We start from the raw sequence: 26,686 nt of genomic DNA, 5'->3' as shown, positions 1-26,686 counted from the left end.
TAATGGACCTTAACATCACGTTTTACAGTACTTTTTTTTGAAAAATCAAAATGAAATTATCCCAAGCGCTTCCGTGTTGTATGTATGCCAATGTAATATTTTAAAAGAAATAAGCTCGTTTAAACCGGAGAAGAGAAGAATAATATTTTGAAATGTGTTAATCTATGTGAAATGCTTCATTGATTTTCATTTGAAATTTATATCGTGTCACGGCACAGGATGAGAGCACTATAGAACTTTCTCAATATTGTATCAATATTGTCCAAAGCAATAATATATTACATTGAAGATTTTTTTTTATTATTTTATTTCTCCAATTGATATTAAAAGAAGTGATTTAAAAATGTATAACGCGTAATTTATCTTTTTTCTCTCGTCATTAACAATGAGTATTTTTTTTGTGATATTTAAGAGAAATGCAAAATTTAAAAAGTATAATCGGGAGAAAATCACATGATACTAGTGTACGTCTTTATTTCAACTGTATTCTAAGGAACAAAAAATCATTTCGTTGAGAAATAAAGAATGCGGCAAATAAGAACAATTAAATAAGATACCACCAACGTCAAAACCAGGTAAATGAGGGAGACACAAAAATAACAGCAAAACAAATACAGAACAAAGTAAAACATAAAATATAAAATAGAGAATGGTATTGGGGAAAATGTCAAAGAGGCAACAACCCGTCCAAATTAAAGAGCAGACAGCAGCCGCTAATAACCATCCCATTCATCAAAAAATCAAACTTGACAATCAAATATTGTCATCGTAGAATTTTGACAGGCATTAAAAATCCTTGTTAATACTCAAAAGTTGAAATGTTCAAGGTTGATAAATAAAAGTTATACCGTGCCTCCCTACAGTCATATTTAAAGTTAAAAACAAGAGAACAAGTATTTAAAAATCTAAAAATTGTAAGGCGTTTCTCCTCTTCAGTACGATTTTCAAATTCGAAAAAAATCTTTTTTTTTCAACCGGTAAACGTTATTTTCTTAGTTAGTTCTAATTAATATGTACGAATCAATTTTTTTGGACAAAAGAATATCTTTTGCTCTAAATTAACACATACGATTCTGATAACGAAGGATAATATAAGGAACATTGTAACTTACATAAAAAAAGAGATGATGATTGTTTAATCAGTTGTTATGTAAGTTTGCTCGTGTCAGTCAGATCACTGATTTTCGGCAATATCAAGGGAAAAACCGACACGTTTTTAATATTGTTCATCTACTCATTTGTTGGTGAAATAAGACTAATAGGTCCTGTTGATAAGTATATATGTACAGAACTACACAAATTTGCAGTGCATGTTAACATAAAAGAATCAAATAATTTCTGCTATGCTTATAGTGAATACGAAAACAGCTTACAATATTTTTAGCTATATACATATATAATCGTTTATAAAATTTATCTGTCAAAGTGAAAAAATATATAACATGAAAATAAAAATACATAGATTATTCATTTATTGCAATCAGTTATATCAAACATGTAGTTGAAATAATTTGTAGAACCAGTCACTGTCTGTAGATATAATGCGTCGGAATTGTATGCATACAAATAAAATTTAGTTTTTTAACTGTATGAAATAAAATTAGGGAGGGTCTCGAAGAACATTATGTCTCGCCGTAAACTTGAACCCTGAGGCTGAAAAAAAATCAAGACGCTATAATTTGATCGTTAGGAGCTTTTATCAGAGTTCACACATATTTCCAGTGCCTATAAAATCTGAGCTGGCAAAAAGGCATATTATTTATTATGCTGGTATCGGCAAAACAGCTGCAAGTATTGCTTTTGATTAAAATGCATATCAAACTTAAATACTATTCTAAATAAAATAGCTTTGAGAATCGTGTCAAAAGCGTTCGTTGTTCAATCGTCAATTAATCAGTCAACGTGCGTGTATTGTGCCTGTATCGTGTAACTATCATTCACCGTGCATCGCCCAGGTTACGTGCGTGCATCGTGCATGTACTGTGCGTGTATCGTGCATTCACCGTGCGTGTATCGGGCGTGCATGTATCGTTCGTGAGGTAAGTTTGAATTTTAGAAGGTATGTACCACGTGAAAACAGGTGGAGTGAGCCGAAAAACTGTCAAATAATATTAGTGTCTGGGACTCTCAAAATAAATGTTTTTGTTATTCGAATATGTTTATTGTAAAATTTATAACATAATCTTCAATTTACATGCTCAGATTAAAAAAGCATTGTTTACGGGCTTCACATTTCGACTTTCTTTTTCGCCTTGTAAAAGTAGTTGAACAGGTTTCTTCCATTGTTATGCATTGTACCTGTGCAATAATTACACGTTGTGAAACTGTGAAATTTTAGATGAAGTGACCACTGTCAAGTATGAAAAATGTCTGAGCTTTTTTAAACCTGTATGATGTCATTCCAAAACATTTGTACCTCGATAAAACAACGAAAAGTGTCACTGAAACACTTCTCTCTGTACTTGGTGTGTAATCTTTTTGTCAGAAGCTGAACTAAAAGTAATAACATCATAATATTCAGTATGCTAAACATAAGTGTTATAAAAGCGGGGACGATAAATAGCTTGACATATTTGTCCGTATGAGTGTGAAATAAGACATCTTTCCATCCAAGATACAAGCTAGCAGAGTAAACAATCATAGATTCAATGCTGAAAAGTAAGCTATACAAAACAATCCAAAACAATCCAAACAACAAAATACAACGGTCTTATTTTATATACTGAGGCAGAAGGAATTTATCTAATAAATAAAAGAATTATAATAGGTTTAGATCCACCACTGCAATTTTCACAAAGCATATCAAAGTTCCAACTTTGTCGCACATAAACATGGATAAAATCATAAATAATAATAATCTTTATTGTCAAAAAAACAAATTTAAACACGTTTGTGACAAACTGAGGAAGAAAAAAAAAATAATATACACTCATATGAATGTTTTTATTAAGGATGGCAAATGTCCGTAATTAAAAAAACCAAAATCTCCATTAAAAAAATGAAGCCACAGTTGCTTGCTTCACTAGCTTCAGAACAAAGGGAACAAATACTGAAATATGCAACAAATTAACTTATAGAATTTTGTTTACTTTGCCAAACAAGAATTTAAAAAGTTCTTGTATAGTTTTGATGAACTATGATAGATGATATAGGCTTTGTGCATGTTCTGTACCCGTCAAATTCTGAATAGGGAAATATTACTTTGTGTTCTACAGACGTCGGTAAATATTTCATAATGGAAAACCGAATTTTCTGAAATATGTCTGTACACAAATTTAAAGATGATTGCTTATGGGACAATTATCTTCTTCAGCTCAATGTAAGTGGATGAAAGTAATGATAAGCAATCGTAATACCTTTAACAATGAGAACAATCCATACCGTATAATCGGCTATAAATGGCCCCTATTGATGATTATACGTTGTTGTTTCTTAAAAGACAAATGAATAAACACATTATTATCGTCAATTTAAATTACTGTTTAATCATATCAGAAGGTACAATAGCATATACAAACAATTCTGAAAACCCCAGCAGATATTTAACAAACTCTAAGTCTTGGCCTTTTTGTACGAACACAAAATTCAAGGATCGCACATTTTTCTTTTACTTTCTATACGAAAGTTGTTGCCCTCGTGAATATTAGCAACGGGTATTATTGACTGCTAACCTTACACTAGTAAGTTTGTCATATGGCTTATTGTGTTTTTATACGACCGCAAAAAGTGAAAAAAGAAATGATCGTATATTGGTATCACGTCGTCGTCCGGCGTCGTCGTCCGGCGTCGTCGTCTTCGTCCGAAGACATTTGGTTTTCTTACTCTAACTTTAGTAAAAATTAAAAGTAATATATGAAATCTCAACACAAGGTTTCTGATCATAAAAGGAAGGTTGGGATTGATTTTTGGGTGTTTTGGTCCCAACAGTTTAGGTAAAAGGGACCAACAAGGGCCCACATACGCATTTTTCTTGGTTTTCGCATAATAACCTTAATATAAGTACACAGACATCTGTGAAATTTTAACATAAGGTCTATGACTACAAAAGGAAGGTTGGGATTGATTTTGGGAGTTTTAGTTCTAACAGTTTAGGAATTAGGGGCCAAAAACAGGTCCCAAATAAGCATTATTCTTAGTTTTTGCACAATAACTTTAGTATAAATTAATAAAAATCTATGAAATTTTAACACAAGGTCTATGACCACAAAAGTAATGTTAGGATTGATTTTTGATTGGAGTTTTGGTCCCAACGAATAAGGGGCCAAAAGGAACCAAAGTTAAACTTTGTTTCATCAAAAAATGAATTATTGGGGTTCTTTGATATGCCAAATCTAACCGTGTATTCAGATTCTTAATTTTTGGTCTTGTTTTCAAATTGGTCAACATTAAGCATGTTAAGGTCGAAAGGGTCCAAAATTAAACTTAGCTTGATTTAAACAAAAAAATGCTGCATCTTAACATGTACTTTGATTTTTGATTTTGTGCCCAGTTTTCAAGTTGGTCAAAATCGGGGTCCAAAATTATTATATTATGTATTGTGCAGTAGCACGAAATTTTCAATTGCACAGTATTCCGCAATAGCAAGAAATCGTCAATTGCAAAGTATTGCACAATAGCAAGAAATATCTAATTGCACAATATTGAGCAATAACAAGATGTGTTTTGTGCAATAGAAAGAAATATATATATATCCAATTGCACAGTATTATCCTGTTTTCAAACTGGTCTACATTAAGGTCCAAACAGTCAAAAAATAAACTTTGTTTGTTTTCAACAAACATTGAATATATGGGGTTCTTCAGTATGATGAATCTAACCATGAATTTAGATATTTTATATTTGGGCCCTGTTATCAAATTGGTCCACATTGAAATCTAAAGGATCGAAAATTGAACATTATTTGATTTCATGGGTGTGTATGCTGTGTGTATGACTGTTCTTTTTTACTCCCTGTTATATAACACTCACATATCTTTATAAATATGTAGCTTGGGTAGGTTATTTCGTGAATTACAGCTAAAAAAACACTTTTTAATTCTTTCAATTCGGAAACCCAACATTTGCCATTTTTAATTTACATGTTTTTCTCGTAAGCTTCCGTCAAACCAAAGTTGACATTTTGTTATTAAGGAGCCGCCATGTTGACTTGCTGAAATGAGTAAATATGCGAATAATGAAATAAAATAGAAAATAAAACAAAACCTACCCTCAAAAAGCAGTTTTAATACAATATCATACGAATTCCAATGGTTCACATAAAAACTTTCAATTTTAGCGGTTTCATTTGTATGACGTCATGTTTTGAAATGACTAAAATGCGCCAAAAAGAATAATAGACTTTCTTGGAATTTTATTTTATTTTTATTTTATTGATTTCTCCGAGCTCTTGTGCATTTTTTCTTTTCATTATGCATATGAATAAGAATAAAAGGTATGTTTATCTTTTTTTCATTGCACATTTTAAAACAATAAAATAGGCAAAGGGTCTGTAAATAGATTCCAATACATGAAGATTTACGTTGAAAGTATACTGTAACAGCCATTATTATGTATATCTCTGAGTGTGCGCTTAGTATATTTTATCGAGAATTTTATCACAGTGTTGTTTACAAAGCTAAGGAAGCACGTCATACATGTATTAGAATGTCTTATTTAAAAAATTTAAGTTTTTAAGTTTAAGTTCTTAGACCACATTCATTCTGTGTCAGAAACTTATGTTGTGTCAACTATTTAATCAGAATACAAATTCAGAGCTGTATAAAGATTAAATGTTGTGTCCATACTTGCTCCAACTGTTCAGGGTTCGACCTCTGCGGTCGTATAAAGCTACGCATCTAGTTCACTGTTGTTTTGGTGTTGTCTGATGGACGAATACCTGAAATCTCCATGTCAAACATCAAACATATTAATGGTGATGTATCTAGTAATTCAAACGCTTGTTTCTTCTCATAGAATCAACTCTTTGTTAATCTGAGCATGTAAATAATACTTTATGTCACGAACTATAAATGTGGATACATAAAATAAAATTGTTTATCCCACATTTCACGTAAAAATGTGTTGTATTTCAGGAAATAACACGTGTTCTTCGTTGATTGTAAACACGTAGTAGTCCATCAGCATTGTTACTCACTTAATTGATTGGTAAAAAAACAGGTAAACATAAATTGCGTCACACGTTAATAAACAGTTACATTTAAAAGGACATAAGTATACTAATTTATGCATTTCCATATATGGGGCGTAACACATAATTAAGTATAGAACATATCTATAAATAGCACTTTCATTATCTCCCATTAAAAAAAAAATAACAACAGTAAATATGTGTATAATTTGTATATGTTAACTAGATTGATGTTTATTCATTGGTTACGGTAAGAAATATATCATTGCAAAGATTTTTAGACAAACTCTATTTAAAAATAAAAATTGTATCCCTGTACACTATATTGAATGAAGGAAATAACATATCATATGTAAAATACCTTGAAACTGTGGCAAGAGTGGATGAAGTCTTTGTTGAGTATGTTAGTTGTAGCAACAGATGCTCAGGATATTCTATCTTATCCACCACGTGATATATTTCAAGTGTAGCACCATGTTCACATAAAGAGACAGACGCTAAAATCATGGTGCATGTGTTTGATGCAGTGAAACACGAACTTAAACGAGTCATGATTATCTGTCACTGATGATGCTGTCAATACTACCTCGCTATTCCGTGACATAGGGGTAGACGAACTATGGATTGTGTTTGGGGAGGCAAACATCTTTGGATTGATATATATCAATTGCCTTTCAAATGCAATGAGTGATCACACACACTTATTTCTAGCCCATGCCTTTACCGGTTGTGAAACGGTCCTCTCTTTGCTTGAAAAAAAGTTGAGTGGGAGACATTGATGTCATTTTAAGATGTGACTTTAACATAAAGAATGATGCTTGTTCAGACTTAATCACCGAGGTTTTACTGTAAGATCGCACAAACTTATCAGACGGAGTTAACATGATTAACTAAGCAATAAAATCACTTTTTTGCACAAAAGGGAAGGCTAACTATAAGTGGGGCTATTCCCACAACGTGGTCTAGTCTTTTCAAGTTTGTAAAACGTGCAATATACTAATGAAGTTGTTTAGTGAGACGAGCTTGGAATTGGCTCTTATACAACCCAGTCCAGGCACTAATGGATTGCGAAGGGACAAAGAGTCCCTTTTAAAAAAAAACTCTTTCTGAGTCCTCATCTTTTTTTCAGAAGCTTGTACATTGTGGATGTAAGAAAGGATGCCGCGGTCATTTTTAATATGGAAAATCAGGTCTCCCGTGCACTGCCTTGTGTGCATGTGGTGGTGACTGTGAATGAACATGTAGTCTTGGCCAAATAGTAGTGATTTTAATAATGTTATAGTACTATAGGGATTTTATTTTGTTTTAATCAATCTACCCAAAACTCGACGAAATGGATTTAGGAATCATCTTTGAAATTTACGTCATATTTCAACCGGAAGTGTCAACTTTATATTTAAACATTTACAACCTGATAGAATAACTGGTTTTTGGGATAACTTAAAGCCAAAAGTTTAATGACCAGCACAAAAAAAAATCATGTTCCTTACATTTATAAAAAATATGTAAAAATTTGAAATTTAAAATGATATATCTATGTCCGCCATTTTGGATATAACGGAAGTAAGGGTTTTTAAGACATATGTCTTATACATTGTATCCATCAGAAGCACCAAAGAAAGGTTTCTGCACAATGTAATGATAGTAGCAATACGTAAAATCTCATTTCAATAACCTTCCCTAAAAAGTAAGTTTTTTTAAGTACAATGTCCATCATGTTGGATTTTAACCGGAAGTAGGGTTTCTGAAGACATCTTATCCATTTATCCAAAAGTAGTAAAAAACAAAGCTTTGTACCAAACATTATGATAGTAGCATGATAATAACACATTTGTACACACTAGCCTTCGATATTGGGCTGATTTAAGTATGACGTCCGCCATTTTTTGATTTTACCGGAAGTGAGACATTTTTTGCAAATGCCTCCTTATATGAAATAAAAGAGTAATAGTAGAGGAAGGTCTATGCCAAATTTCATGCTTTTAGCAGGATGCGCACAATTGTTCACAAAGCCGCCGTACTACGTATACTGTACGATCGTTAAATTGAATGAAAATTCTATTAATTATTCATTGCATTTTTTTTTTTATTTGCCTTATTTATTTCAAATTCAGAAGGGCTCGTTACAACTACGCCCTTCCCAAGTTTCTCAGCCAAATACAAACAAGTTTATATTTTTCTGACATTGACCTTATACTGTATAGTTACAAACGCACAAACAACCTGATTGTTGTTTGAACGAAAAAAACGGAGGGTAACGACCAACTGGGATATTTTATTTGCTCTAAATTATATTAATTTTGAAATTTCAAATCCCATTGTACATTCACGATAAAGGCCTACAAATTCATATGAATAAAAACCCGATCTCTCGTTGTTAAATGCCGTACAGTGACAGACACATCTTTCTTATATACTTTCCATTATTACTCTAGATTGATACTTGTCATCATCGTATATTGGCATAATACTATAGGGTTATTGCATGAATATTGGGGAATATTGTCCCGAGTAGAATCTTATATTTCACGAGCTTGCGAGTGCAATATATGTTCTACGAGGGACAATATTCCCCAATATTCATGCAATAACCCTTTTATTGTATAGCAATATAATATTTGAAAGTAAAAATTGGTTTAAATTAAGATTTAAACGTTGATGACGTCATGATTTTTGAAGATTTATTGCACTAGTGCAATATTATAATTTATTGCACGCTAACTTTTGGTTACGTTCTGTGGGAAATATTATATTGCTATACAATAAAACATCTTCTTATTTTATGTTTTGTATAAGATTTGTATACCTATTTCCATGAATAATACATGAGAATATTGATAAACTGATTTTCTGTTTAAGTAAAAAGAAAATATCAACATTACTCTTCCACCAGACCGTCTGAAATATTTTATAATGTACACTTGTGTTTGAAGCTTCCCCTTTGTATTTTGATGTGTTTTTTCAATTGTTCGTTTCGGTAAAAAATTACAATAAAAATAATAGAAGCTTTTATGCTTCATTTGGCAACTATGTTGATCAAGAAAATGAAAGAAAGTCAAGTAAAGTTAATATTTCACTATCATACTTCATCGAACTTTCTGCTCGTTACCTCGTAATTAATGTTTGGAATCCACCCCACATAATTGAATGAACATTTGTACAAATACATTGAGTGTTAGTGAGAAGACATAATCAGCTACAATACTAAGAAAACATGCAGTATGAGTTTTATTCATTTTTAAAGGCTGTAAGTTAAACTAAAGTTGTTAATGTCTGTTGCATTTGGTCTCTTGTGGAGAGTTGTCTTATTAGCAATCATACCACATCTTCTTTTTTATATTATCCGTAAAAGGTATCTTCTTCCAATGCTCTTTTTTTATCTCGGTTTCCAAATGGTCAAAAGTTATGGGAAGGTCTAAATTATTCTTGGAGTCATCTGATCTTTTCTCATTTCATAATTAAATTCAAAAGAGAGTGTTGATGACGAGTAAAATAGAAACTCGTAACCATTAGACATATCTTAAATATCACTTGCTAGATTTGTTTTCACGGAATCTTAAACAATTTCAAGTTATAAGTTATATTCAGACAAAAAACAACATTTGTTTTTATAATTTTTATAATTTTTATAATTGATAATTTCTGCTGTGTCTCCAATTTGTGTAGTTAAACAAAATAATTACGGTCAACAAATTGTTGGTAGGACCAAAATGTTTGATTTCAACATCAAAAGTAGGCGTGCCATACTCAATTATGTAGAAAAATTAATTTGAATTTACTGCATAACAAGCCTTAGTGGGGTTGACATCCGATAAATCGGCACATAACGGATTTTTGCTACCGGGTGCCGTTTAAAAACTGCAAATTTAGTACCTTGTGTTATATTAAGGTATACAGGGGGGAGGGGGAATATGAGAAAAGTACATGTGGGCATATCATAAAAAAATCAATAAAAATAGTAATTAATATTCTTCGTTAAAATAATATGTTTTAACATTTTACTTAACAGTGAATTCTGCTGCATCATTGCTTCGCATAACGCTTCAGAGTTATAAATTTCAGTCGAAATACACGCCATCTTGACTTAATTAATTATCAGGCTAAGTACGATCCTTTACGTATTTTGTGATTCAAGTTTACAATATATTTAGTTTTAAATTTGTATTTATTTGGAGAGCAGGGAAAAAAGCGTCCAGAAAATTGCATAATGATACCTATTCTTAATTTTCAATGTTTTGAAACTGTTGGTTTTATAGTTAAAAAAGGCAAACACTACAGTATCTGTGCTTTTGTGCCTGTAGAAAAGAAAAATATTAAATGTTGAAAACAATTTCTGTCATTTTTAAGAATTATGGTCCAATAACACTTGTTATGTGACGTTTTTAACCCTGTTAAGTATCCAATTAATAATGGATATTGCAATAGAATCTTCCAGGGTTAAACTAAAAATGATCGAACGACTTTTCATTTTTAGATATTGATGAATGTGTTTCAAATCAATGTCAACATGGCGGAATGTGTACAAATGAAATCAATGGATACAGTTGTACTTGTGACTCAGGATATGCCGGTGTTAACTGCGAGGAAAGTGAGTATTACGATTACAAAACGTGTCAAAAGCGTGTTCTTGTACTGTTGTGCTAGCACTGTGAACGCAAGACCAGTTACAAGAAGTCATTTCAATAGCTAATATACTTATTCTATCTTTTAAATTTTATATTGAAAAAAAAATAAATGATTGCTTCTAAAATGAAGAAATTGATATTTTACTTTTTAATTTTGTTTAATGTGATTGACATATGGCTTAAACTATTGAATAAAGGCAACAGTAGTATACCGATTTTCAAAGTTCATAATCGATTGAGAAAAATAATCCGGGTTACAAACTAAAACTATGGGAAACATATCAAACTACGACACACCAGAGACACAACACAGAAATATAACATCCACACAGAAACGAACAATAATGTAACAATGGCCATCTTCCTGACTTGGTACAGGGCATTTCATTAAAAAAAGGGTTGGTTGAACCTCGTTTTGTGGCATGCCAAACCTCCCGCTTTAATGGCAGTGTTAATTATAATATCAAAATGACAACGACGCACAATGTAATTATTGTAAATGTATTGGCACTGTATATGAACTATTGGTCAAGGAACCATGTTCCTTTGCATATGAGAAGGGAACACATGTAAACAATTTCTATACATTAAGGATCATTTGCTTTGTTAGTTTTCCACAGGGAACAAATTGTATTTTATATTATATTTCATATTGAAATAAATCAAATGACCAAAAAGTCTAATAAGAAGTTGCTAAGCAGCACATTTAATTTCATGATCAAAATGAGAAAATTCATATAACCGTTATCATTTAATATACAACAAATCCCAGGTGTTTATGGTTCAGATGTAAATGTCAGTTGTTTGTTTATTTGATGCCTGACTCCGGGTGCGTTGAAAACAGGTTGCAAAGGGTTGGTATCTGTACTTTAATTGGAATGGTGTTTTTTTTAACACATTTTCCGTTTCCATTCTCAATTTACGTTAAAAATAACCGAAAACAGAAGCATTGTTTTGTATTTTCTTTTACAATACCCTGTTATGGGAATTGCATCAAAAATTGGGTTCTGCATAGAAACGATCGAATTCCTTTTTGAAAATAAATAGATAAGTCTGGATAGTTCCAAAAAGAGTATAAACAAGACATGTGATAATATAAAACATGATGTTATCACGCTTTTTGATCGAATGTTTGCACGTTTTTTTGAAACATCAAACACGCTAAAAAGCAATAAAAAACAAGAACGTGACACTCTTCAATGATTATAGTTTAAAATCTTTAAATCTTAAAACATTACTATATCATTGGAATTATCTATCGTATTGTTTTGATATTGCATTCAACATGTTTGATGTAAAAGATTTAAAACACAGGAATTATCAATAACCTTCATTTTTCCTATTACCGAATGTTATCTTTTAATTTATAAGTGCGCGCAAACAAAATTGTCAAATATATATCATTGCATCAAAAACAACTTCAATGTTTTGTGTGTATTTGATCAGTATTGCATACAGTTACCATATGAACCGGCCTTATAATTTTTAAAATCCGTCAGTCGCGCGTTTTGTCTACATAAGACTCATCAGTGACACGAAGATCAAAATAATTAGAAAGCCAATAGTTATCAAAGGTACAAGGATTATAACTTAGTACGCCAGATGCGCGTTTCGTCTACATAAGACTCACCAGTGACGCTCATATCAAAATAGTTATAAACAAAACAAGTACAAAGTTGAAGAGCAACAAACAAGTGCAAATCAATTGTGTGCAAATGTGTATGTTAACATGCTTGTTAATTGTATGTCTTTTTACAACTCAAACTAACATATTTTTCAAAAATTTTTCTAACAGAGGATTTTTTTATTTAAGTTGTTATGTTTGAACAATATTTTCTATAACCTTGCATGCAATTGGATGGATGTATCATAGGTCGGCTTGTCATTTATAACCCTTTTTATTTATATTCATAATTTTGTTTTTAGATATAAATGAATGTGATTCAAGTCCCTGTCAACATAGTGGTACGTGTACAGATGGAATCAATGAATACATGTGTGCATGTGTCCCAGGATACACGGGAAGTAACTGTGAAGAAAGTAAGTATATTGCCAGAGATGAAATTCTTACAGTGTATACCTGATTTGAGGGTTTTGAAGCCATGCCTTTTGTTCTACTAAATAATATTGAAATTTTTGAAATGAAACATTGTAAGTTGTGTTCCTATTTTTGCAATTAGATAAAAGAAAATAGTTATTAAGTCCCAATATGTTGCTTAGGTAATAGATATAATATAATAAGTAATAATATTTGTCATTACGTTCATTTTTCAAAAACAAATTTGAATTGTCTCGTTGGATTTTTCTTGAAACAGTTTACCGGATGTTATATTATTATAGTGATAAATCTATGTCAATACGGATTTCACTTTTCAAAATAAGGATGTGACAGTAATCATTCATTTTATGGAACTTACTTGACTAAAATGGAAGAACAAACATTAAATTCATAACTTAGTAGTAGTTTTTGTGAGCTTTTGTGCATTATGTTCAAATGGAACTTATTAGTTATCAAAGGTACCAGGATTATAATTAAGTACGTCAGACGCACATTTCGCTTGCATAAGGCTCATCAGTGACGCTTAAAAAAAAGGTAAAAAAGGCCAAAATAAAGTACGAAGTTGAAAAACATTGAGGACCAAATTTCTAAAAGTTTTGCCAAGTACAGCTTATGTAATCGATTCCTGAGGGTAGAAAAGACGTAATAGTAAAAGTTGTGCATCAATTATATATCAGTAATAACTATGTCTTGTTCTGTACAATTTTTAAGTGTAACTTTTAGATTTTGATGAATGCGGTTCCAATCCGTGTCAGCATGGTGGTACATGTACAGATGTGATAAATGGATACACTTGTAATTGCTATCCGGCTTACCACGGAACTGATTGTGCAGAGAGTAAGAAGCATAAATGTTTTCGGATGCATATGTTAGGGGCCAGCTGAAGGACACCTACGGGTGCGGGAATTCTCGCTGCATTGAAGACCCATTGGTTGCCTTCGACTGTTGGTTGCTCTATGGTCGGGTGGTTGTCGCTTTGATATATTCACCATTTCCTTTCTCAATTTTATGATATTTACAATTATAGATAAATACTGTTAATTGTAACTGTATATATTTTACATAGTAATCTAAAAATAATAGTCAATCGTATTTTTTCCATTCCAATCAAGGATATATACAGGGGACAATAACAAATAATTGTCGGAAAAATCACGGACACATCTAGGAAACATAAAATAGGAAGCAAAGAAAAAGATTTAAAAAAAGCAATCAATACCCAACAAATTATTTAAGAACAAAAGGAAATATATATAAAAAATACTAATCTGGTAACAAAACCCTGACAACATCCATCTTCCATATCTCTTATTTAGTTCTCTTCTAAAATATGTAAAACATCTTTATTTATTTTTTCTAGCTTGAATGATGAATTTGATTTTATTTCATTTCTAACTTCTCTTTAGAGATAGTTATCGTCAAAATGCTCAGATTTGTCAGTAAAAGTTGCGCCGTAAATATTATAAAATCATTTGTATAGTTTTCAGAAAAAAAATAATGAAAACATAAGTCTTATGTTAAAAAACCAGTATTATCTTCACCTACTTATCTATTTTCACTAATTGAATATTTATATTTCCAGGACACGATTTATTTGATGTAAAGTATACTCTGGAGGAGCACCAAAGTACCCATGTTTCAATAAAGTCATCTCTAGTTCTATCACGATTAAAATGTGCCAGAATGTGTACGTTCAATCCCGATTGCTACGGATTCGACTATAATGTTACTGGTCATACATGTCAGATGATTTCAGCAATTTCAACAAGAGCTTTTGGAAAAGTGAACTATTATGTCAAACACTTTTAAATTTATCTATTAGCTAATAGAGTAAAATAGATATGTGGTATATTTGTTGTTACTTGTATTCAATTTACGCCATTAGAAGATAAGGAATCCTTGAATGTTCTGTCGAAGTCTTGTTAAACATGTTGTAATTTCAAATTGCATTAATATTCAGGGTAAATAGAATATATGACCAGTTTTGGGTTACCTCAAAAACGGTTGAAAGTACTAGAAGGTATATCTGAGTTCACGTATTTTTGCACTGTAAACATGCGTAGTAAAACATATAAAATGATAAATTTCAAGTGATAATTTTTGTCTTTTCAATCGTCGACGTTATATTCTTAACAGCAACATAAAACTAGTACCATTTTCATCGGGCGACGATATGTATTTAATTTGATACATAATGTAACGCTCTTTAATGTTCATATTGTATGAACAAAATAACTGATTGAAAATGGAAATGGGGAAGTTGTCAAAGAGATAATCACCAGACCATAGACCAAACAACACGATGTGTTCCTTACATACCACTTTTTCAATAATGTTACAAGGAAAAACGACTTAGACGCTAGATATGGAAATATGATCATCTCATTTTGGTTGATATGCCTCTATCAAATTAGACTTGGGTAAACGTTTGTTTTATTAATAATTATTTATCAAAGGTACCAGGCTTTTAATTCAATTCATCAGACGCACGTTTGGTCAAAGTTATTATGCCGGCGTCACACATTTGCGTATCAACCGACGTGCACCAGACGTAAAAAGACTAAGTACGTATACGTTATATACACACAATAGGAACGCCAAGCAATCGTTAGCCGCGCGTTACAAAAATTTTAAGTATGTCGAAATACAAAAAAAATACGCTTGGTGAACGCTCTAACTCCAAGAGCACAATACAAGACAATGATAATGATAACCTTAGTTTTTTTTATATTCGGTTAATTATTGACAATGCACAATCAAGCGATTCATATTATGAAAACCTAGGATTTTGTGGGTGCTAGTTCAGAAAAAGTCGTCCTACTAGAGAATATTAAAAAACATATACATGTACGTACGCTGATATCGTTGAAATACATGACATTTGTGCAAATGAACAACATATTCCATGCATATTTTGCGCTTAGTTTATTTATATGCATGTATCAACAGCCAGCTTATTGTGCACTTTTTGTTGTTATATCACTTTCAGATATATCAATATATCTTCTGTACCCCTATATTCAAAACTTTAGTATAAATCAGTAAACAAAAAAATAAACAAATAAAGAACACGATATAGACAAAAAGGTATATATTTTGTTATGTAGACACATATTGGCAAGAACAAACTATATAGGTTATATTACAGACGTATGATTTCTTCTTTCTAATCGTCGACGTTGCATTCTTAACAACAACATATAATGATAGTACCATACCCATCGGGCGACGCTTATGTATTTCATTATTCATATAATGTAGGTAACGCTCTTACGTGTTCATATTGTAGGAACTATATTAGCACGGCGCGTTTCTTACATATCATATTTTTCAACATGGTTATAAGTTGGACCGACTTAAATGGACTCTAGATAGGTAATATGATTATCTCATGTTAGTTGGTATTTCTGATATGCGTTTATCTACACTTTGGTAAACTTTTGTTTCATTATTTATTAGTAATCAAGGGTACCAGGCTTATAATTCAATACGTCAGACGCACGTTTCGGCTACATAACCCTCATCATAGACATGTATAATGTTGAAGAACACTGAGGACCCAAAATTCCAAAAAGTTGTGCCATGTACGGTTAAAGCACGTGAACTAGTGTTGCTTCACGTAATTTTAAATGATTTGAATTATATCAGTAAGTCAATTTTGACTGCATTATCACTTATTTTGCTTTTTATTTAATCTTCACAAATGTTTGGATTTTTCTGAGTTATTGATATTGTTCCACATCTATGTAAATACGATTTTGTTTTACTGTGAATTAGTTTTGCTTCGCATAATTCTAAATGATATTAGTAATGCCAGATATGACTGCAATATAACTTATTTGCTCTTGATCATAACATTGCAACTTTTCGTTTTTCATTATTAAATTGCTTGTCCTTTTGAAGCTAAAATGTGTATCTGAGTAATTGATAGTATCCCACATCTATGTCAAAACTGTCTTTGATTTACTATGATGAAGAGCCGTTATTAGGGCTATACATGTAAACATTAATGCTATTGTCATCAGTTACATTTAAAAATTGTATTTGATTTGCTATTCAACACAATCCACTCTTCTAATTGATTCTACTAATGTTTTCACTAGTAACCCGAATTTAGCTTGAACGGACAAAAACGTGTTAACGCTATTTAAATGAGATTAATTGTTATTTGATAAAGATTGACAAATATTAAAAAATATTTTTAATTCATTTCAATTCATTTCGATTCATTTCAATTCATTTTAACGCCAGTCAAATAGATTTCTTTGCGGTGAATCAATTGAAATCAAGTTGCTGGTAATGTACGTCAATCTATTAAGCCACGCCCCCGTTAAACTATTTCAAACTGGCATCAATTTGTTTTAAACATCGTTGAGACCCGAGCTTTGTACAGGTAAATCACTCAAGCAAGACAAACTTGATTTATTTATCGTTTTTTTTTTCATCAAATTTAATCGAATTTAGTTATATGCGTGTATTCTCAGTTAAGTCGCATGCTTCACAATTTTTAACAAATGAATGAACAATACATATGACATTAAAGAAATTTAGACAAAAACATTAAAATATTGATGCACTTTTTAAGAAATGTGAATCTGTTGAAAATAAAATAGTAGTATAACATAATTTGAATTTGCCAAAATGCAGTAGATCTGTATCTCACATATTCGTTTTAAAAATTGCTAATTGCTATGAAAACTCGTGGAATCTAAGTAACGTGTGGTACCTTGCAATTGCTTACGAAACTTTAGGTATTCCTGAATATTTATCGTTTCTGTTTTTCTGTTTTACTATTTTGTACTCGTAAATTAGATATGTAACGGAAATAAAATTAACTTCACAGAAATTATTCATTGCATATATAATTTAAATCTTATAATTTCGGTAGACAACAAATATTCACTAGCTGTATATTAATATATGAAATTGCTTGTAATGAAAAACAATGTTTTGTTAAATAACAAAATTGATGAAGATAATGTTGACATTTGTTGAATTGTTAATAATAAACAGTTAAGTCTTGCTCAAAATTGTAAATAAAGTAACAGATCAATGAGCTTTTAAACTATGTTAAACTGTAATACCGGTCGCTGGAGCAAAACAGGCGTAAATTGTGGAAGAGCATATAGTGGACGAGCATATTGAAGCGTTGTTACGATTCGTATATTATCGTGCTATATCATACACCTTGACGTACAAAAATTCTTGTAATAAATGAACATGTATCCTGTATATATGAGATAAATTTTAGTTTGCGATAACAACGGGTAGGTTTATTTAAACGATCTTGACTGGCTATTAGTCGGCATTCTCGTGCGCCTTTTAATATGCTCAAGCGTTAAATCCAGTCTGTTAAGAGTGTTTTGGACAAACCTAGACAAATCATAAAAAAGTAACGTTTAAAAGTTTCAGATCGGGTCAAGATCCGTTTAGTGTGTCAGAATGATATTAGGAGTTACGCCCTTTTATGTGGATGATACATTGTATTATAAATGCTTAAATAAAAAAAGTATATTATTTTTAATTATGAAACATAAAATCATTCGTTGATATTATTTAAAAAAAAAAGGAATTGAAAATTTTAAACGTAACACTAATAAAAGAGTGACAACAACATCTTAAATGTGTAAATGTGTATTAATGTGGTTTTTTTTGTTTTTTGTTTTTTGTTTTTTTGTTGTCTTAATGTACTTTAATCATTCTAATCATTTTCTATGCTTTATTTTGTAATTCATTCATTTGATTGTATAGCTCAAATTTTGGGCACCTTGATTGGTTAATAAAATTATCTTATCTTATCTTATCTTATCTTATCTTATCTTATAAATTTCATACGTCCAATTCACGTTTCTGGATTTTACTTCATCAGGAACGATCAATAACGCAAAATACAAATATTTTATATGTAAGATCATTTATATAGTTAATTTCGTTATCCTCTTTAGGCCGCATCAGGGAACCGTGTCTCCGTTTGAACTAAGCTTCTGAAACTGCTCTTAGGCCGTGAAGTGAGAGTGATAAACTATAATAAAAACAAAAATGAAGGACCCCGTCAAGATCCTCATAGATTTAAACAACACATATGTATGACTTAAATTTAAGTGCTCATCTTTTATGTGTTTAAGTTCTTTGGCTGATGTTATTTCCGTCGTATCAGCAAAGGCAGATTTTGACAGGAAGTTTTCAGAAGTATGACACTTATTCATTGAATTTACTGAAAATTCGAAACGCATTCCGAGAGCCTTCATCCAGAATTTACGTGCCTTTTCAATATCTGTATCAACATGGTGACATCCTAGCAGTTCATATGAATCGACGAGCTCAATCTTAGTACCACACTCTTTCTTCATAAAAGCCTCAACAACGAAATCATGTCCGTTATATGCTGCCAAATCTAGTGCCGTTCTGTTAGTTTTATTTCGTATGGTGTAATCAGCTTTATTGGTCAGTAGAATCCTAACACTGTTTTCATGACCTTCTTCAGCAGCATAATGAAGTGCAGTCCAGCCATTTCTGTCAGCTGAATTAACTTCCACACCCTTTGCAATTAAAAATTCAACAATCCCCGAGCACCCAACCGAATTTATCAAGCATGTTCCACCGTATATATTAGTTTTCGAAAGGTTTCCTCCGTTTTCAACTAAAAATTCTACCATAGGCTGGTGGTTCATGAAACATGCACAACGAACTGGAGTTGATTCTGTGTTTGAACAACCATTCACGTCTGCTCCATAAAATAACAGCAAACTAGCAATATCCACTCTCCCGGATTCCGCTGCGCACCAAATTGGTGGAACTTTATGTTGGTTATCCTTTTCGTCTGTGAAAATTCCTCTTTGATTGATATCAGCCTCACAGTTTTTAAGAAGATACTCAACAATGTCTTTGTGTCCTAACGTAACAGCAGTGCACAGCGCTGTATTTTGATTCATCTTAAAGGAAACGATCTGTTTACGAACCTCCGTCAATAGCAGGCATAACATAGAAACAATCTTAGTAGCATTATTTTCTTTAAGGTGTAATACCACCATTGATTTTTCCCTATTAGTCTTTGTTAAATTGGCACTTTAAAAGAAAATGTACAGTATTTACCTTTATTTAAACCAAAGAAATACTTTGCATGAATAAGGTTTAATCCTTTCCAGTGCTACAGTGAAAATTTCACACTACATTTCATTGCATATAAGAAAGTAACCTGCACCGGAAGTAAACAACCAAATTTTTACCAGGTTATTTACTGGTTACCTGCGTTGGTAACTATGAAACCTTAACTTTCCAAAATATTTTATAAGACCATCAAATAAAAAAAGAATGATCCTTTCAGACACCCAACATACATGTTTATGACTCAGAAAAATTTAAGTGCATTGAAATGCAGGGTTAATTTTCTACAACTGTCAAATTCAAGGGAATATTTTTTTAGACCTACTTTCGTATGCAACCGGATGTGGCGTATCATGATTTGGTGGTATTACACCTTAATACAGAAAAGAATGATTTTCGCTTGAGTTTCGAAGTCGGTTTTTGGTTCTCTGTTTGCTGACATTTTAATACAAAATTGAAATGTTGCTGTGTCCGTTTTATTTATACCACCTTGTTTATAATTGCCTTTTAGTAACATAGATTGATAGAAAATTCCATTCTACGTTACATTCCAAGGATGAGTTACAAAAAAGTTCCTCGTTGAATGCTTTTTTATTTACATTATACCTATAAATACATGGGAATAAACAAAGACGAATATTTAAACATCCGGGTTCAAATCAAATATACTGGCATTTATACATTTTACTATGTTATCGATCACTGAGGAAATGTATATTTAGTAAGGTGATAATCTTAAAATGACTGAGGAATTGAATATTTAGAAAGAATATATTTGAATATATATGCTATTCTCTTCTCTTTAGTCGGGTTGTTGTCTTTTTGACATATTCCACATTTATATTTTCAATTTTATCATTCATCTACAAATTGGGCAAATTATACAACATGCAGTGAAACTATTCTCACAAAAACGAGGACTGCTGAAGAAAATCGGTGTTTTCCTCCGTTGTGGAAGTTATTCATTATGATAAACTGAGAGGCATCATAGACATAGTGTCGATGATTTCCTATGTCTATATTTTATATTTTACTGTTATTGTTTTGTTATAATTAAGTTCAATACATGCAATGCAGGTTTATTTAGACGACCAACTAATCAGCAGCCCAACACAACTTGTATCTTTTAGTGAACGGCGCAGATAAACAGGCAATGTAGAGTCGACACAACTTAGTCGTTGATAGACAATCTATAACGGAAAGATAAAAATGGCTTTTCAACTTGTTTATATCAGTGCAGGACTTTTGAGTGTTTTGATAGAACTGTTGGGCTTTTTAGAATGGAGTCCTTGTGCATTTTTACATAATATTTCACCTTTCTGTTTTATAGGGAAAACTAATTTCGAAAAGTCTATGAGAATTTTGAAAATGTAATATTATTCAGTAAGTACTGTTGATAAAAAACAGAATTTTTTTTTTTGTACTTAACTAAAATATACAAAGTTCGAGATATCATAATGATTTTTACGAAGAGGTAAACATTAGTAATTGAATGAAATCCAAGACAAATGTTCTTAATTATCAGCAAATGAATAGGACTTGGGGGTAATCAAGTTTAATCGTTCCACTTGTTTTCTAATTGGATATCTTTTTATTCTTATCTTGTCCTTCCCTGTGTATACGTTTTGAGCCTTTGGCTACCCAAATCATCACTTCATTCCTAGAAAAGCCATTGATCAGCATGCCGATGTTATCATTAATGACAGGATCTGTGCAATAGTTAACTATACTGGATTATAGCTATCCTCGTTTGAAGATTGTTATCAATCGTTCAACTTGATACATTGCAGCACGTTTGAAACTATTCCATAATTCTATAGTTGAAAGTCCATTATGTGGCTGGTTCCGCTGATTTTTCTAGGAACTACAAAAACCAAAGATAGGAAGAATAAGGTATATGTTAATAAAGACTTTGAACTAAGTAGATACTACTGTAAAGTTTGGGCAGTTAAAAAGGGAACTTTCAGGACTCTAAAGAAGCGAAAGTTATGCTAAAAGGCGATTTTTTTTCTTGAAATGTAATATTTCGGATAATAATGGTATTTTATTAACTTTAATATAAGAATTTTAAAAGACGGTGTTGCGGTGTATATTACAATAAAACAACCAATTGCCAAATAAAAAAAAATATAACTACGGCAGACTGTAAAATAATACTACTTTAAAAGCAAGTCAGTGCAGATAAATTCAGAATTCAGATCCATTTTAACTATAGATGCGATGAATTATCACTGTTAGTGCAGTCATTATTAGTGTAGAATTTTCAAAGATGCGAGGAATTTTTATTGTAGAATTATGTGATAAATGCACTTGCAACAAATGAAGAAAAAACTTAGTTGATGACTTTAGGATTTATGATACATGTATTTTCAAATTGAAATACAAACTCCTCATTCATTCTTCATCAAATATATAGCTGTTCAAACTTGTAACAAAAGCGATTCTCAAAATGTCATATTGTATTCTTCAGATTACGTTTCTCCATGACTTTAACTTATATAGGGAATCATTGGAGCGTGACAGCAGCGGACCCTCTTAGGCAGTCAGTGGACCCCTACTTATGAAAAATTCTAGATCCGCGAATGGATACTACCACAGAGGTAAAACCATGCACATTTGGGTTATTGTACACGAAATGCATGCTACAATTCATTTTTGTTGATTTTAGACCCTTTGGAACTCTATGTTGGCTATTTCAGCAACTAGGCTAAAAATTCGCAAACTAGATACACGGTTAGATTCAGTATGTCAACGAATTCCAAATATCTTTATTAAAGGACTTTTGTCTATAAATTTGGACCCCACAAAATTGAAAAAGGGACCAAAAATATAAAAAAAAATGCATGCATCGGATACATTTGTTATTGAATGCATGACTGTAACAATAGGATGAATATACATAAATATCTTATTCGTGGGTCTCATTTGGGGGTTCTGATCCCGGATCCCGCTTACTATTTTGGCAGATTCCCGTATTCCGCTTATTGTTTTGTCAGATTCCCGTATCCCGCTTATACTTTACAGTTCTAATTTTTTGTAATTATCCGTGTCCCGCTAAACTTTATTTCCCGTTTTTCACTACACAATCATTTGACTTTCACCTGTTACGCTTGCAAAAAATCGGCAATCCGGCGTGACGCTTATACCCAAATGCGACCCACTATTTTACTCTATTTTGACTCATATTAAGCCCATTATAAATATATTAAAAAAGTAGCGTGGATTTTTTTTATCCCTTTTTATCCCGTCTCGTTTCGTTTTTGAGCCATATATAAATGTCGTATGTGACAATGAGACAACTCTCCATCCGTGTCACAATTTATAAAAGTAGACCATTATACGTCAAAATACGGTCTTCCACATGGAGTCTTGGCTCACACCGAACAGCAAGTTATAAAGGGCTCCAGTGTAAAACCTTTTAAACGGAAAAACAAAGGTGCAATATATATCCAGATGTACGTAATTAGTGGTGAAGTGTCATAGAAATGGATAAAAAAATAAGGATACAGATCCCTTTACGCTTTATAAGAAACTAAATGGAATACATTTGAAATAAATGTTATTTCTATTGAATTTATTAGAGTGTTTTAAAACCAAACTTTCCTCCGTAAGTTAAATTTTATCAAATCTTTCTCTTACTTTATCTATTGTTTGAGCAAGTCGGCTAAATTAAGGCTTTACAGCTAATTTCCTAATGCATGTACAGCAAAACTTTGGTTGGCTTGCTTGCTTTGTTTGTAAAATTGTTTATACAAACTTTGTAAATAAGATTGACGTTTTTAAACAATATGAATAGACATAGTTTAACCTGTTTTTTTTTTTAAATATTTGAATTAAATTGGGTGTTATCATAATGATTATCCAATAAAAAAAAAGCAAACAAATCAACTAGAGTCTGGCTCTATATGCGTAAAGAAATGAGCTGTAATAGAAAAAAAAAATATTCAGTAAAAATGCACCGCATATACAATAATAATGATTCGCTCCACAGTGAAAATGAAAGAATAGTATCATTATTCGACAGTAAACATGACTAGCATTACGAAATCATCATAGTGGAATTTAGTTAAATATGAAGAAACTGAATGACAAAACATATTCTACGTTACACAACTTTAATAATTGTATTAAAATTAATATTTTTTACTGCAACCACATCTTACATGTTAGTTATAAAGCACCTGCACGATCTGTTCGTGAAATGTCCTAAATATTCACCTATTTTGGTATATATTTCACAGCTGGATGGCTTTAGGCGCGATAAAACCCCGCTCGCATCTGTTACTTTGTTTTATTAGTATTATGTATTTCTGAACATATACATTTTAACTAAATTTCTTCATTTTCTTCAAAAATAAAAAAAAGTTCGTCTGTTTATTTATCATTCTACATTAGACATTTATGGCATATACAGTAAAAATGATATTTTAGGATCCGCACTTTACATACACTGGTTCCGCTTTATTCATTCATGACCATTTAATTGTCAGGCAGCATGGCGTAGCTACTAAAACGGTCAATAGTGTATGAGGGTCATGATAGGGATAAGAAAAATTGACTGAAAAGGAAAAGAGAATAATAGAGTGCTAAATTTTTTTTTAAAAAGATACAAAATTATGAGCAAAACTATAAAAAAAAAAGATAGAAATGGCTATACAATTTTAAATATATTACAGAAATAGGCTTCATATTAGACCGTTCGGTGTGTAGTTTAAAGTTTTAAAAATAATTTCACAAAACAACTTACAGAAATCAAATATGATTTATAATCATGGAATCACGACCAAGCAAACAAAATTTCACAAAACATCTTATAGAAAACCTTAATAATTTGTAAACATGAACCCAATTAAATAGAGTTCCACAAAACGATCAACAAAAAGCCAATAAGGGTTTATAAATGTTAACCCCTAGTCTACCAATAAGCGACAAAGTAGCAACAGAAAACAAAATATAATTTATAAACATAAACTGACGTAAAAACGAAAAAATACACATTTTCCAGTAATTGTTCCTTTGTGACATGGATCTCTAAATTATGGTCGCGTGTATAAATTGCTTTGACAAAATTGCAATGATATGAAAAATTATACAATATAAATGATTTCATTATCATTTTGTGAAAAAAACTCGGTCAACACAAAAAGAATATCGACGCGGCCTAGTTTTGTACAAGTTAAATAAGTATGTCAGTTAATTTGACGAAAAAAATCCAGATAAATGAAGTAACATTCTAATAAAAAATCATTTGTTACGGTTATATTCCATGTTATTATAGCTACTAAACCAGGTTTAATACACAAGGGAATGCCTTTTCCAAAATAGGAATATGACAATTGGTTTCCATTCGTTTGATGTGGCTAAGCTTTTGAAACCAAAAGCTCAAACACAACTTGAACAAATGTTTCATGCCAGTGATTATAAAACAAGACAATTATAAAACAGGTTAATTTTTAGTATTAATTGCCAATTTATCTTAAAGTACATTTAAGCTATATGAACATACATTCAATGACAATTTGTAATTTCTAGTTTCATAAATATTTAAAGATTGTTTTTCGTTTTTCTAGACATCTGTTTTTGATATAAAGATAGAATTGTTATAAACCTATTCAACTGAGTTATTTGAAATATGGAAATCTATTATATCGCAGTCAAATGCATCCAACTGAATTCCATATAATTACTACTTTTGTAAACTGAGAACAAATAAAATAGACGTTGTCAGGAAATGCAGTATAATTAACAGTGTACAGATGTACTACGTTGAGATAGTAGTGATCAATATGCTGTTCATATAAAGTAAAAGTAAGAATTTTGAGGCATTTAGCATTTTTAATTTTGTTTTGTGTAGCAAATACAATGTTTTTATTCATTTTATATGTTGCTGTACACTTTATACTCATGTTTTTATTTCAGCATTGCTAAGCACGTGAACTTTTGGAGAAAAGACAGAGCAATGTGTCAAATGGAAAAATTAGTCATTTCGAAAGATTACATTTTGAGAACACGGTTACATAGAGAACGAGGGTCAATTTAAAAACTAAAACAGTCATAAAGTAGTTATTTAATTACCTTAAATAATTTTTATATTACTGTTTTTAATAGGAAGATCGACGAAACAGTCACAGCGATGCTGATTGCCCTGAGTTTGGTCACCATACTTGGTGTGTTAATTTGCGATGCCGGTAAGTAATTTACTTTTGACAAATGATAACTTGATTAAGTGACTTTTTGTGTTAATTTTGTAGGCCAGTAAGTATCTCGCCAAGTAGTTGTTATATGGTCACATTACGTAGAGTGTCAAATATGTGATGCCGATAAATGTATGTCAAATGGTTACTTGATCACGTTACTTGGTGTGTCAATTTTTTTATACCAATAAGTATGTGCAAAATGATACAAAGGTCACGTTACTTTGAGTGTCAATATTTTGTTGCCGGTAAATATATTGTCCAATGATTACTTAATCAGTTTACTTGGTGTGTCAAATTATTGATGCCAGTAAGTATATCGCCAGGAGTTGTTATATGGTCACATAACTTAGAGTGTCATTTATTCGATGCCAGTAAATATATGTCAAATGGTCAGTTGATCACGTTACTTGATGTGTCAATTTTGTTATGCCAAAAAGTCATGCCAAATGGTAAAATGGTCACGTTACTTGAAGTGTCAATATTTTATGCCGGCAAATATATTGTCTAATGATTACTTTATCAGATTACTTGTTGTGTCAAATTATTGATACCAGTAAGTATCTCGCCAGGTAGT

The 26,686-nt window shown here is 31.4% G+C and overlaps 2 protein-coding genes across 2 annotated transcripts in view; one reads left to right on the top strand and one right to left on the bottom strand.

Moving 5' to 3' along the window:
• The window catches only part of LOC134697774 (fibropellin-1-like), a 59,921-nt gene extending 45,301 nt beyond the window's left edge, over positions 1 to 14,620 (top strand). Inside the window, exons 4-7 of the mRNA XM_063560061.1 lie at positions 10,602 to 10,715; positions 12,679 to 12,792; positions 13,535 to 13,648; positions 14,394 to 14,620. Of these exons, the coding sequence (XP_063416131.1) occupies positions 10,602 to 10,715; positions 12,679 to 12,792; positions 13,535 to 13,648; positions 14,394 to 14,620 (569 nt within the window). The remainder of the gene's footprint in view (positions 1 to 10,601; positions 10,716 to 12,678; positions 12,793 to 13,534; positions 13,649 to 14,393) is intronic.
• A 3,958-nt stretch (positions 14,621 to 18,578) lies between these two features.
• Positions 18,579 to 19,768, bottom strand: LOC134695755 (protein fem-1 homolog C-like). Its single transcript, XM_063557166.1, has one exon. It carries the CDS (start codon positions 19,741 to 19,743, stop codon positions 18,808 to 18,810), a length of 936 nt encoding a protein of 311 aa, XP_063413236.1. The 5' UTR covers positions 19,744 to 19,768; the 3' UTR covers positions 18,579 to 18,807.
• Positions 19,769 to 26,686: the final 6,918 nt, after the last annotated feature.

Source organism: Mytilus trossulus, chromosome 14 (genome assembly GCF_036588685.1).
Source record: "Mytilus trossulus isolate FHL-02 chromosome 14, PNRI_Mtr1.1.1.hap1, whole genome shotgun sequence".
Taxonomy (NCBI): domain Eukaryota; kingdom Metazoa; phylum Mollusca; class Bivalvia; order Mytilida; family Mytilidae; genus Mytilus; species Mytilus trossulus.
The sequence above is the reverse complement of the archived record's forward strand: the minus strand, read 5'-3'. Positions and strand labels throughout refer to the sequence as shown.

Coding starts and splice junctions, on each gene's coding strand:
- LOC134695755 (XM_063557166.1), bottom strand. CDS start 19,743: ATGAATCAAAATACAGCGCTGTGCACTGCTGTTACGTTAGGACACAAA.